Source organism: Panthera pardus, unplaced genomic scaffold, assembly GCF_024362965.1.
Source record: "Panthera pardus isolate Hobbes unplaced genomic scaffold, ASM2436296v1 HiC_scaffold_16, whole genome shotgun sequence".
NCBI classification, from domain to species: Eukaryota; Metazoa; Chordata; class Mammalia; order Carnivora; family Felidae; genus Panthera; species Panthera pardus.
In genome coordinates, this window is record NW_026526721.1 from 86867562 (window position 1) to 86882901 (window position 15340).

At 34.8% G+C, this 15340-nt stretch overlaps 1 protein-coding gene across 2 annotated transcripts in view; it reads right to left on the reverse strand.

Moving 5' to 3' along the window:
- PIK3CA (phosphatidylinositol-4,5-bisphosphate 3-kinase catalytic subunit alpha) overlaps positions 1–15340 on the reverse strand; it is an 83325-nt gene that overhangs the window by 13419 nt on the left and 54566 nt on the right. For both annotated transcript variants that reach the window (XM_019463224.2, XM_019463225.2), the window contains exons 7-14: positions 11602–11707; positions 10701–10853; positions 10480–10614; positions 5627–5751; positions 4438–4519; positions 3945–4109; positions 3619–3722; positions 1683–1854 (exon numbers count right to left, since the gene is read on the reverse strand). In XM_019463224.2, coding sequence (XP_019318769.1) covers positions 1683–1854; positions 3619–3722; positions 3945–4109; positions 4438–4519; positions 5627–5751; positions 10480–10614; positions 10701–10853; positions 11602–11707 — 1042 coding nt within the window. The remainder of the gene's footprint in view (positions 1–1682; positions 1855–3618; positions 3723–3944; positions 4110–4437; positions 4520–5626; positions 5752–10479; positions 10615–10700; positions 10854–11601; positions 11708–15340) is intronic.

Sequence of the window (15340 nt, forward strand, 5' to 3'; positions counted from 1 at the left end):
TGTAAAGGCATTTCTTTTTCTACCATTATCAACCGTAATGTTAGCACACTGCTTCCTATGCTTTACCATGGTTATGCTAAAACATGACACCAAAGAAACACTTTTGTACCTACAGCATTCTTAGTTTCCTGTCACAATCCCATTTAAGCCAATACTAATGTAATGACTTTCACATTCCTAATTAATCCACTGTATCAGAGCCAATCTGTGATATTAGGCTGTGAAAAATCTAGCTTTAAAGAAACCCTGATATTTACAAATTTAATATCTAGTTTCTTTTTTCTTCAATCAGTTACAATATAAATATAATAAGTTTTATTCTTTCAAAGCAGACTAGTCTACCCTTGTTCATGATTCCCAGAATCAGAAACAGTACAATTATTTTCTAATAACCTTTATTTGAACTTACATTTCACAAGTTCAATAAAGTCAACTCAGTCACAGGCTCTATGACATTTAGATTAATACAGTAACTGTCTTTTAATTTTTTTTCATGCAATATTAAGGTATTGGAAAAATTCATTCAGTAGTGCTAATTTATATTCTTGTGCTTGGGAACTCATCAATATATGGGGATTTTTTTTTTTTTTTCCATTTCATTAGAGATGAGGAATGATCTCACTTTTACTATAGGATGTGGTAGATTGAATAAAGGATAGAGAGGAGGAAAGGTCATGAGAAATCTTTACATTTCATATTCCTCAGTTACACTAAGCTAGACTGCCGATGACGAGTGTGTGATAATGCTCACTGGGTGACTAAGAGTCCATTTTATTGTATTTATTGTATTTTCTATTTTACAGAGAGAGAGAGTGCATGTGAATAGGGGAGGGGCAGAGAGAGAGAGAGAGAGAGAGAGAGAGAGAGAGAGAATCCCAAGCAAGCTCCATACTCAGTGCACAGCCCAATGTGCGATCACAACAGTGACATCATGAGCTGAGCTGAAATCAAGAGTTGGAAGCTCAACTGACTGAGCCATCCAGGCGCCCCTGAGTCCATTAAAAAAAATTATTTTTTGAGAGAGAGAGAGAGAGAGAGAGACAGAGTGCAAGCAGAAGAGGGGAAGGCAGAGAGGGAGAAACAGAATCTGAAGCAGTCTCCAGGCTCTGAGCTGTCAACACAGAGCCTGATGCCAGGCTTGACCCAGAAACTGTGAGATCATGACCTGAGCCGGAGCTGGATGCTCAACCAACTGAGCCACCCAGGTGCCCCACCTAAGAGTCCATTTTAAACTTAGAAACATACAAATTAATTTCTATTATTTTCACTTGACACTTATTTTCAAGGTCATTACTAAAAGCTAATAAATGACGAAAATTACGAAAAAAATCATTTTACAAGTTACGGTGATATAAAAGAGAAGGAAGGGAAAGAACAGAGTACATTTATTGAGTACCTTTTGTGTTCTGGGGACTGTGATATGTGCTTCAGCATTTGTCATGTAATTTAGTGCTCACAACTACACTACGAAGAAAGTATCAGTACGATTTATAAATGAGGAAAATGGATCTCAAACACTAAATAACGTGTCTAACATTACACAGCTGAGAGGCGGTGGAACATGGATCCAAATCCTGATATGCTTGATTCTAATGTTCACAATCTGCATCTACATCGGACTCTCAAATTACCTTGCCCCACTGCAATGAAGGGTCTCAAAAACAATCTAAAGAGTCACATACCTTTTGTGTTTCATCCTTCTTTTCTTGTTTGAGAATGTCAGTTAAGTTAATGAGCTTTTCCATAGCTTCAACTTGCCTATTTAGGTGCTTCAAATACATCCCACATGCACGACAATACGACTCCAAAAGCAGGCCAAACCTCTGACTAACTGTTTTATTGTGCATCTCAGATCTAAAAGAACAGTGTAAGATTAAAAAAAAAAAAAAAAAAAAAAAAAAAAGAAAGAAACCCATACACACACACACGCACGTACACAGATGCGCACACACATTATATATATACATGGTCCTTTAAAAATTTTTTAATGTTTAATGTTAAAAAAATTAATATTTTTGAGAGAGAGTGCACGCGCACACACACACGCACACACATGCATGCGCAAGTGGGGGAGGGGCAGAGACAGAGGGAGACACAGAACCTGAAGCAGGCTCTAGGCTCTGAGCTGTCAGCACAGAGCCTGATGTGGGGCTCGAACCCACAAACTGCAAGATCATGGCCTGAGCCAAAATCAGATGCTTAACCGACTGAGCCACCCAGGTGCCCCTATGTGGTCTTAAATGAGTATACGTATATAATCGCTTTTAAGAAAATAAGAAAACCCATTTCTGAAATCCAATAAATGTTATAATCATACTAACAATAAAGTGATTCAAAACCTATCACTTGTAAGCAAAAATAATCAAGAGTTTAAGATCATTCCTGGAATTGTAAATTTAATAAACTAGATTTTAGGCCTATTTCAACTACTTTTCATTTACTAATGTCAGCACAAAAATCTATTAACTATATAGCACTGATGGCTACCAGAGAGGAGGTGAGTGGGGGTGGGGGGGGGATGGGTTAGATGCATGGGGATTAAGGAGAGCACTGGCTGTGATGAGCACTGGGTATTGTACGGAAGTGCTTAATCACCACATTGTACAGATTGTATACCTGAAACTAATACACACTGAATGTTAACTGGAATTTAAATAAAAACTTAAAAAAAATATAAACATGAAAAAAAGGAAATTAGGCACAAAAGTAATAAAACGAATAGGGAGGGAGTGAAGAGCTCAGTGAGTACTATTTAACTCTTCTGGCATACATGCACCTTTTCTATACTGTCTTTGAATTTAAGTTATTTTAGACCTAGCTTCAAGATTCCACCTTTGATTCATTTTAACATTAAAAAAATCAAGTTAATTATAAAGATATCAAGTTAATTTTAAATCTTTCTAAATTTAGAAAACAGTGTATGACTTGTGATGACACTGAGTATTAGATCATATTCTACAAAATACTTTTTACTCTTAATTAGCTTGTTTGCTTGTTTTCTAGTAAGAAACTTGGGATTTTTATATTATTATTCTGAATTCTGAGGTAGGAGCTTTTGTTTAATTTTGGGTATTTTAATCCACACATACAATGAAACCAACTGCAATATTAAACAATATTAATCTAGCAAATTTTGTTTTGCTCAAAGAAAAATATAAGTCTTTAAAAATATTTCAGCTCTAATTTCTGTATAAAATTCAGTTTGAATTTTATTGCTTATTTAAAAATTTGAGGGGAGGGGCGCCTGGGTGGCTCAGTTGGTTGAATGTCTGACTTCAGCTCAGGTCGTGATCTCACGGTTCGTGAATTCGAGCCCTGCGTCGGGCTCTGTGCTGACAGCTCAGAGCCTGGAGCCTGCTTCGGATTCTGTGCCTTCCTCTCTCTCTGCCCCTCCCGTTCATGCTCTGTCTCTCTCTGTCTCAAAAATAAATAAACATTAAAAAAAAATTTTTTTTTAAATGAAAAAAATCTGAGGGGAAGCTTACAAATATACTTTCATTATGGAATAGTCTTCCAGACAAACAAAACAACAGTATATAAGTAACGAATATTTATAGATCTATTAAGAAAGCAAGTAATATATACCTAAGAATTTAATGGGAAAATAGCGTGACTTACTTTAAATGCCAAAAGAAAAAGTGCCCAATCCTTTGATTAGTCAATGCTTTCTTGAGTAAAAATCTCACAAGCAGGTTATCCAAATACTGTTCATATTTTAGGACCTATGTGATTAAACACAAACATAAAAACAACTTTGCGTTAATCAGGGTCAGTTTTTGCATGGTTAGATTTACAGAGAATTTTTTAGAAAGCAAGTAGTCACTAATGATAATAAAACTGATTTTTAAAAAAGCATAAAACCAGGGTAGATAAAGATCCACGGTTTGGGTAAAGTTGCACAGATTTAGAATAAAACACTATTTTTCTATTTTACATTATTTTACCTGTACTAGCTGAATTAAGTACTGAGAAAGCTTGTCATCTGTTAAGTATTTTTCCAAGCATCGAACAGCAAAACCTCGAACCATAGGATCTGGGTAATTACAATCCAGAAGCTCCATTGCCTGTTCAGGTTTGATTGGAGGCCAATCTTTTACTAAGCAGTACATCTGTTATAAGAAAGACAATAAATTGTATTTAAAAAGCATAGGATAGTTGTGAGTGAATGCTGTTAAGACACTGTCTTAATTTCTTATTTTAAAATTGGTTTAGATAAGAGCTCTTCTCATGAATTCAGTGCTTAAAATGTTCAATTCTAATTAATTTTATCAGTAGACGCAGTTTGAATGGTATTTTTCTCCACCATATTACCATTATTAATATAAAACATAGTCTATTTCACCTCTTACATTTATGCAGACTTTCTGAGAGAAAACGATTTGAACAACATACCAATTTTATACAACAGTTATTCCGTAATCTCCAACATGCATTTACCTGAGCTACTTCATCTCTAGAATTCCATTTAACAGACAGAAGCAGTTTGGGTAGAATTTCAGGGATAGTTACACAATAGTGTCTGTGTGGAAAAGACAAAACAAAACAAAAAACATTTCTGCATGTTATTCAAAAGGCCTACATATCTAAATCTTCAACTATGTAATCTTTAAGAAGTTCCAAACACTTTTAAAACTCACCATTACTAGCCTTCCTTAAAATCAAAAGAAATCAGTGTTTAACACTATAGTTGCATATATATGTACATGTATCCTTAGACATAGTTATAATGGCAAGGAAGACAAAAAAAAAATCCAAATGGCAGACAAATACTTAGAAAAAATTATGATTTTATTTCATAACACTTTTTTTTTTTAACATTTATTTATTTTTGAGACAGAGAGAGACAGAGCATGAACGGGGGAGGGGCAGAGAGAGAGGGAGACACAGAATCGGAAGCAGGCTCCAGGCTCTGAGCCATCAGCCCAGAGCCTGACGCGGGGCTCGAACTCACGGACTGCGAGATCGTGACCTGAGCTGAAGTCGGACGCTCAACCGACTGAGCCACCCAGGCGCCCCTCATAACACTCTTTATATAGCTCTTTTAATTTACCTACTTATGCAACAGAAACCATGCAAAGAGTCACCAGTTCTACTGTTAAGTTGCTGGACAAAATTTCTGCAGAAATGCACTGCAACTGCTTTATTTAAATAAATCACTGTATACTTTCCAAGTAGTGGGATAATTTCTTCATAAGTGAAAATAAAGCACTGCACTATTACTTTGAGGAGGTATAAGAAAAAAAAATAGAAGGAACGCCTTAAAATGGAAATATCTAGACCAGCTAAATCACAACTAAATTGATCTAAAACTACTAGTTTTTTTTTTGGATCTTGAATTTCATTAAAAAAGCTCCAAAAACCAAATCCTAAAAAAGTGCTATTAGGGATTTAGAATTTTAAAAAAGGCTTCAAGGGTTTAAGATTCAAGGTCAGTACCAAAGGAGCGTGGTTTGCTAGAAATACTGATCCTCATCCACAGCTTTAAAAAGAATAATGTTTATAATAAAAAAGTTATGTAAATTATGCTTTATGTACTTTAACAGGTATGACAGAATCTGTAAGATAAGCCAAAATCAGTTCTTTCTCCTTAATAGAAGAAACAGGGAATCTCCATTTTAACATTTACCTGTGGCTCCACAGAAAATCTTTCTCTTGCTCAGTGATTTCAGATAGAGGATCTCGGGTACAAATTGCTCGGAGCTGTTCTTTATCATTTTCTCTTAATTCGTTGTCTCTAGCTAGTCTGTTACTCTGTAAAATAAAGTAATATCTTATATGATTTTCTTTGCCATATTTTCCCCTGGATTCATGAGTTATCTACAAAAAAAGAAAAGTGCCAATAACTTTACATTGCTTATTAACTGTTGTGAAACAGTTTATTCTCATCACAAGACTTTATTTTCAGGGACAGGAAAGAATCAACTTAAGGCAGTATTTGTGGAACAAATCCAGTATCTTACTAAGTTAACATTACCACCAACCACAGAACAGTAACTGCTAAATTAGTCAAGGATAAGCCCAGACTGGGATACTAGGGGGTAGCAGTAAATAATTTGTCTTACTGGTGAGGCCCCTTCCTAGTATTCTATTAACTAATCTGCTCATGTTTCTGGAATGGAAATAAACAATAGTAAAATAATAAAATAAAAATGTAAATTCTTTCCTAAGAATTTATTTTATTCCTAATCTTTGCTTGAGTATATCCTTATAATCACTGCAAGGCTTTCAAATTTAAAAGGTAAAAATAAGAGAAAAAGGAAAAGAAAAACCCCTATTAAAACACTGAACGTTAAATGTTCAGAAACTAAAATGAAAACACTATAACTTTTAGTATAATTCCAAGATTCCAAGTAATGTGTTTATTTCCTTTAAATACAGATATATTAACTGCATAATGAATAATTCTGAATTTATATTAATTTATTATGAAAACATATATACATTCCTTCGAATGGGTTACACATATCCCCAATGGCTAAAAATGAAAGCAGGCATCCATGCTACTTGGTTTTTATTAACATTTGTTAACATTATACTAACATTTAAATATTGTTTTTATATAATAGTTCACAGAAATATCATTGGCACATGTCCATCAACAAATATTAAAACATCTACTCTGCGCCTTGTTTTGTTCTTCCTGCTGGGGTCTTAAATAATAAAAGAACCTGCACTAACAGGGCGTCCATTATAGTGAAAAAATTCAATGAACAAATAAGAAAAATCTTCAAGAGTTGATATACTCTGGGTGATGTAACGGAGAATGACTGAGTGGGCATGTCACACTGGGTGTTTGGAAATGGCCTCTGAGAAGGGAATATTTAGTTTGTGATCCAAATGACAAGAAAGAACCATCCACACTTAGATGAAGGAAAAGACAACTGCAGATGGAGGAAACAGTGAAAGTGACCCAAGGAGAGGAGTTTGGCAGGAAGATCTGTAAGCCTGAAGCCTAGTAGATGAGGGGGAGGAGAGACAGGAGGTCTGTTCAGAGCATGTAAAACTTGCAAATCAGGATGAAATGTCTGGATTTTTTTTTTTTTTTTTTTAGTGAAAGCTATTTAAAGGATGAATCTCATGATTTGATTTGTTTCATAAAGGTTATTCTGGCTGCTCTGTGGACTGAGTAAGACCATTTAGGCTATTATAATACTCCAGGTAAGAGATAATAAATACTTAACCCTCAATTCACCAGGAAAAGTTGTCATTGTCATTTGTCATTATCATTTATCATCTTGGTCCAATGGACTCAATATTATTTGCTTATTTTTATCTGCTTTTACTTTTAATTCAAAATAACTTACAGAATAAACAACTGTGAAAAAGCTTTGTGAAAAACAATTGTGAAAACAATTTTATTAGACATCTTATTAAGAATTTAAACACAGTAGGGGAGCCTGGGTGGCTCAGTTGGTTGAGCGTCCGACTACGGCTCTGGTCATGATCTCACAAGTGGACTCATGGGCTTAAGCCATGCAACGGGCTCTACCTATGTTGACAGCTCAGAGCCTGAAGCCTGCTTCGGATTCTATGTCTCCCTCTCTCTCTGCCCCTCCTGCACTCACACTGTCTCTCTCACTGTCTCTCTCACTCAAAAATAAAACATTAAAAACCATTAATAAACAAAAATAAAACATTAAAAAAAAAGAATTTAAACACAGTAAAACTAAATTCATAATCCAAAATGGGCAACATATTTTGAAAGCCACTAACTCCTTGCTCATCAACGGTCATGCAAAAGCCTGGAACATACATAATTTATCAGTATATACTGATTCCTAATTTCAAATAGATAGCAATAAGTTCTAGCTTATCATTACTTCTGGTTTTTCTTCTTGTACTTGAATTGTCAAAATGTATTACTTTTGAAAACTCGGACAGTAATCCAAGAAATTAAAAAATTTCTACGTCACCTTTTTCCTTTAATCATCTTTGTATACACACTTGTCTGTGATGTTTCTTCACTTAAAAAGTGTATCAGGTAAATTTTAGTGTACAGCATCATTAAAACTGGAAGAAGGATAAGGCATGGTCCAGGTTCTTGTAAAAAAAATATTGTGTGATGAGGTTATTCCTGTTGAATGACTGAGTGTGAATATCACATTTCCTTTTTGTTCTTGGAAATATGTTGTTCACTCACCATTTCTTGAGTTTGAGAAAATTCATCTAAGATATTGTTACCTGATGTTTAACCTATATGATCAATTTACTGTCATCATTAGAGACTGGTTCTCAACTGGGGTGAATTTGTCCCCTCTACCTCCCAGGTAGTGGGTTCTCAACTGGGGTGAATTTGTCCCCTCTACCTCCCAGGACCTTTGGGGTATCATTTGTATCCTAGATTTATAAAAGTTTTCAACAGACCCAATGGTAACTGAAAAACTGACCCAGTTTTATTCTATAATAAAAATAAAAAATTTTTCTTTTTCCTTTAAAGAAAAAATTCTTCCCAGAAAGAAAAGAGTAATAAAATATTAATCCTTACAAAGAGTTAGAACTGCTCAAAAAAAAAAACCAAACAAAATGTCAAAAGCTAACTGGCACAACAGACTCTGATGGTAAACTGAATTCAGTGATGAATGTATGAATAAAATAGGAAATCAATGAGTTTTAAAGTGAACTTGACTCTGATAATTCAAATGGTTTATAGGTATACCTAATCGGACAGGACTATGGACATTTTATGGGAATGAATGCTCATCAATATTTCAATCCCAATTTCAAAATTAAGGAGTTCCTGTTCAGTTATAGCAGAAGAGTTAAGAGTGAGAGGCTCAATACTTATTAAACAGTGACATGGGAGAAGTTAAACTTAAGCCTGTTTCCTTACTGGTAAAACAGGGATTATAATAGTACCTACCCTCATAGAGACTGCTTTTGAGGTTAAATGAGATAAAATGTGAAAAAGTGATTGGTATGACTTTTGGTACACAGTAAACACTTGACAAATGTCAGCAATTATCAACAAGAAATTAAACTGACAAAATAGTAGCTACATTTTTCAAGAAAAAGAATTCCTTTTCTAAAAAACAGTTTATGTATTCTGAGAGAGACAGCACAAGCAGGGGAGGGGCAGAGAGACAGGGAAAAGAGAGAATCCCAAGCAGGATCTGCACTCTCACCATGAAGCCTGACACAGGGCTCAATCCCACTAACTGTGAGCTCATGACCTGAGCTGAAATCAAGAGCTAGACACTTAATGGATTGAGCCACCCAAGTGCCCCAAGAAAATTAATTCCTTTTTAATGTGAAGAAAGTTAATTGTACTTTTAGTATCTGATAGAATTCAGTGATGATTTTAATTTGTACTTACCAAAACACCTGCTATATGTGTCTGAAAGTATACAGGCAGCAAGGTTATGATTATGGTTCTTTTTTTAATGTTTATTTATTTATGAGAGAGACAGAGAGCGAGTGAGCGAGGGGCAGAGAGAGAAGGGGACACAGAATCCAAAGCAGGCCAGGTTCTGAGCTGTCAGCACAGAGCCTGATGCGGGGCTTGAACCCACGAACTGTGAGATTATGACCTAAGCTGAAGTCAGATGCTTAACTGACTGAGCCACCCAGGCACCCCAGTTATGATTATTATTAATCAGTTTACAAAAGGGATTTGTAAACTCCTTACTGAGAACATAGCTGTAAACTAATAAAGTTCCTCAGTGCAGGATTCTAGCTGGCCCTGGGTATTGCCGTTATTCAGGTAGGCATATTTCAGGACCTCTTGACCCCATATTCATTGATTGGTCTATCTTAATGTAAAACCAGGCCAAAGAAAAAGTGATAAATCTGGAACTAGGGAAAGAGACAACAAAGAGCAAAAATAACCTTTTCTCCCAGCACTGACACCTTTGCCCTTGAGATATAGTAGAGTTAGTGGTATAGTATACCACATAGTGGTAGGTATATGGTGGTTCCAAAGTAATGGCCAAGATGAGACAACTTGATCCATATTTAAACTCCATTTTATATGTAATCTCTCTAGGCAATCTGGAGTATGTGGTAAAGTTATTTCCTCTGCTTCCAAGCTCAACTAACAACATACTCATACTTTTGTTTCAACTTCAAAGTTACTATCTCAGAGAAATAAGTTCTTTCTTGAATCCAATATATATTAGCTTTTCCCCCCCACCCTCTGTAGTCATTCTTGGCACACTATTGACTTTTCCTTCATAGCACTTAACCATGATTTATAATCTTTTATTTCTGATTTTACCACTCTGATGTCTATTTTTACCATTAGACTGCATACACAATGGAGGTCTCTTTAGGTCACAACTTTATTACTCAGTACCTTTCATACAATAAATATAAACATATAGTTTACATTCAATAAATACTTATTAAGTGAAAGCAGGAGGGCTCAATAAACTAAGAAGAGGAAGAGCTGCAGTAAAAGAATTAGCATATGGAGAATGGGATTATATCGCAATACTGTCTGAGAGCCCATAGGAGCTAAGAAAACTCAGTGATTTGCCTTACCAGTCCTGCATGGGAATAACTAAATCCTGCTTCTCGAGACACAGACCAGTTGGCATGCTCTTCAATCACTGACATATCTGGGAACTTTACCACACTGCTGAACCAGTCAAACTCCAACTCTAAGCATGGGGTTTCCTAAGAGATGGAATAAAAGTTATCATATATATTATGCTTGACTGTAATGAAAGAAAAATTCTAACTTATGATAATAAAAAGCTTACTTTATTTGGATTTGACCCAGTAACACCAATAGGGTTCAGCAAATCTTCTAATCCATGAGGTACTGGCCAAAGATTCAAAGCCATTTTTCCAGATACTAGAGTATCTGTGTAATCAAACAAGTTTATATTTCCCCAGGCCAATGGACAGTGTTCCTTAAAAAACACAGAGAAAAGTATTCACTACTCTGTGGATTAAATTATAAAATGCATTTCAAAACACTTTTCTTTCCCAGGAAGAATTCAATAACTAATCATTACAATGATATCTATAATAAGCCATATTAATTTTTTTGAAAGTATAAGCACTCTCTGTTTCCCCATTTGAAATTACACGTATTTTTCCTTACTTATGAGTAAGTAACATGAACCAAAGCAAGCCAGGAAGACATTAACATGTTGTCATTTAACAGGTATTTGTGTGCAGTCACTTTGCATGTTTAAAAAATTCTATCAGTGTGAACTCAGGAAATACTCACTCATCATAAATAAATTCGGGAAGCTCTCCAAAGGTACTTACTCTTAGACACATTCATTTATTAAAAATTTTAAAATATTTGATCAATTTTTAAATGACGAAAAAATCCATTTCTTGATAAAAATTCAAATCAGCAGTTATAATTAGGAGCTTTTAAATTTTTTTTTTTCAACGTTTTTTATTTATTTTTGGGACAGAGAGAGACAGAGCATGAACGGGGGAGGGGCAGAGAGAGAGGGAGACACAGAATCGGAAACAGGCTCCAGGCTCCGAGCCATCAGCCCAGAGCCTGACGCGGGGCTCGAACTCACGGACCGCGAGATCGTGACCTGGCTGAAGTCGGACGCTTAACCGACTGCGCCATCCAGGTGCCCCAATTAGGAGCTTTTAGAAGTAAATATAATTATTCTTTCTGAAATACTTTACCTCTTTAGCACCCTTTCGGCCTTTAACAGAACAAATGGAAAGGCAAAGTCGAGCAGCACGAGGAAGATCAGGAATGTATATATCGTAATTTAGCCATTCATTCCACCTATGTAAAATGTTAAAGGAAAAAATAATTTACCATAAAAAGGCTTCATCCAGAGTATATAAATGACTCCTACAAATCATCAAGAAAAAGAGAAATCAAATGAAAAGCAGGCTGGAGATCAACTGGAACAGGCATCCTTCACAAGGTCATATCCAAACGGCCAATAAACATAAAAAAGTAGTCAATATTATTTACCATGCAGAAAATGCAAAATAAAACACCATGGAGATATCACTAAGGTAAGGATGTGGTAAGGATGTGTAGTAACAGGAAATCAGGAAATCAGGAAATCTCATATACTGTGGAGTGATGAGTATTTGAGTATTTGCAAATATCCCCCAAATACAAACCGTCCAAATGTCCAAAAGTGGAATAAATTGCAGGAGAGTCACATAATGGTATACTATACAGCAATGGAAATAAACATGTTACTTACAATATGGATGAAATCTTACAAACATGAGTGAAAGAAGCTAGACACAGAAGAAAATTGATGCCTTGAATACATTTAGATACAATTCAAAAACAGTTCAAATGAACAAACAATGTTAGAAGTCAGGATAGTGGTTGTCCAGGGAGGTGAGAAGGTTAATGGGAAGGGGCAATGTCATATTTCTGGTAAATGTTCTATGTCTTCACCAGCATGGTGGTTAAATGGGTATTAACTTTGTGAAAAGTCAATGAAATATACAATTAGATTTATATATTTGCATGCATTTGTGCTACACTTTAGTAAAAAAAAAAATAATTAAAAACAAACCAGCTTATAGAAAAGGCACACAGAAACTAAACAAGAAGCGTGAGATTTCCTATTATGATTACAATCATATTTACTCTTATATATGGTGTAGTGTTACTCGGAAGAACCCATTAAATAAGACAGCATGTTAATAAAATGAAGGACATGTAAGCAGAAGTATTTGAAGTTGAACATAACTCCTTCACGAGAGGTAATACTTAACATTCATAATAAGGAAAGAATTAAAAGTTGCTATAGAAAGTGATGATAAAAAATTACTCAAATATTTATGATAAACTCCTTTCAATTTACTGGATATTACATGTGAAATTATGTCTATTTTGTTGGACATATTTGTAAAGAGCCAAGTATAACATATTGTTTTGTTTTGAAACAATATAGCAATAGCTACGAAACATTATAGCAACAGCTACCAGTTATAAACTCAGAAGTCAGACTAAGTTGAGTAGAATCTTGTTTCTACTATTTTATTAAATGTGCAACGCTTGCTTTTGTCTGTTTTCTCATCTGTGGAATGAGACTAATAACAGTATTTACTCTATACGGTTGTTGTGAAAATCAAATGAGATAACACAAGTGAAGGGGCGCCTGACTGGCTCAGTCAGATAACACAAATAAAGTGATCAGAATAGTAACTGGTCCATGGTAAACGCTCAAGTGCTAAATATTAACCAAGAAAATTTTTCAATAGGCTTTTTCATAACTCAATTTTTTATTATAAGTAAAACAAGACAATAAAATGACACAGAAATTCTATTTTTAATTAGCCAAACTAGGGTATAAACTTTATCAATAAAATAAGTGCTATTTATGGGCAAAGATGAAAAAAATACGGTCTTTTGATGCAGAGAAAGCTTACATTTAATGGGAGAATTTAGTAATGAGGAATTCCAAAGGGAAAAGAAACAATAATTATAGGCAGAAGAAATACCGTGGGTTTTGATAAGTCTACAGTAATTTAAGAAAAATTAAAGACACAGGTACTTAAATGTACCTGTTTTTATTACTTCTCAATCTTTAGAATTGCTCATAATTAATGAGGAATATTCCACACACTTTCTAAGAGAGCTATATCCTATGAGTGTAGTTGTTCAATACTATGCTAATTGACTAAAGTATGTTTCTCTGTTTCTCTAAAGTCCATATAGATGTGTGTGCAAATACCAATTAAGTTCTTTATTTTTACGCAATGGTTTGCTATATATAGTCCAAACTGGTTTTGATTTTGGGAGAGAACTGGTAACCTCTATGAAGAAAGCATTATGTATCTAGTTTATCTCATATATGGGAAGCATGGATTTGGAACAATCACTTAATCTCAGTAAGAATTTTTAAAAAATCTACTTTTCTACCTTTCCAATAACTTCATATTCTTTTATCCTTGACTTTAATTCTGTAAATACAGAAAAGTTAAAAAAAAATCTACTTAAATCCTCATACTACTACCATAGAGATTTTACCCTTTAACCAGAGAATTTTTTTAAAGTATCTTTTATTTATTTATTTATTTATTTATTTATTTATTTATAAATTTTTTTTTAACATTATTCATTTTTGAGAGACAGAGACGGAGCATGAGTGGGGAAGGGGCAGAGAGAGGGAGACACAGAATCAGAAGCAGGCTTCAGGCTCTGAGCTGTCAGTACAGAGCCAGACACAGGGCTTGAACTCACGAACTGTGAGATCATGACCCGAGCTGAAGTCGGACACTCAACCGACTGAGCCACCCAGGCACCCCAAAATATTTTTTATTTTAATCCAATATAGTTAACACACACTGTTATATCAATTTCAGGCATACAATATAGTGATTCAACAATTTTATGCAGTACTCAGTGCTCATCATGATGACTGTATTCTTAACCCCTATCCTCTATTTCTCCCATCTCCCCACGACCTCCCCTCTGGTAACCCTGTCTGTTCTCTATGGTTAAGAGTCTGTTTCTTGGTTTGCATCTTTCCCCTCCTTGGTTCATTTGTTTTGTTTCTTAAATTCCATATGAGTAAAATCATATTGTATTTGTCTTTCTCGGACTTACTTCACTTAGCACTATACTTTCTAGCTCCATCCACGTTGCTGCAAATGGCAAGACTTCATTCTTTTTTTTTTTTTTTTTTTTTTTTATGGCTGAATACTACTCCATTGTATATATATATACCACATCTTCTTTAGCCATTCATCTATTGATTGACACTTGAGTTGCTTCCATAATTGGTGTATGGTAAATAATGCTGCTATAAACACAGGGGTGCACAGATCTTTTAAAATTAGTGTTTTCATATTCTTTGGGTAAATGCCAGTAGTGGGATTACTAGGTCATAAGGCAGTTCTCTTTTTAATTTTTTTGAGGAAGATTCTTTGGGTAGTATGGACATTTTAACAATATTTGTTCTTCTAATTCCTGACCATGGAATATCTTTCCACTTGTTAGTGTCATCTCCAATTTCTTTTAACAATGTTTTATAGTTTTCAGAGAAAGGTCTTCCACCTCTTTGGTTAAGTTTATTCCTAGGTATTTTATTATTTTTGGTACAACTGTAAATGGGACTGCTTTCTTACTTTCTCCTGCTGTTGCTTCATTATTGATGTACAGAAATCCAACAGATTTCTGTACACTGATTTTGTGTCCTGTGACCTTACTGAATTAATTTATTAGTTCTACGGGTCTGTTGGCTAGAGTCTTTAGGATTTTCTATATATAGTATCATTTCATTTGCAAATAGTGGAAGTTTTACTTCTTCCTTGCCAATGTGGATACCTTTTATTCCTTTTTTTTTTGAATGATTACTGTGTCCAGGACTTCCAGTACTATGTTGACTAAAAGTGGTGAGAGTGAACATCCTTGTCTTGTTCCTGATCTTAGGGGGAAAGA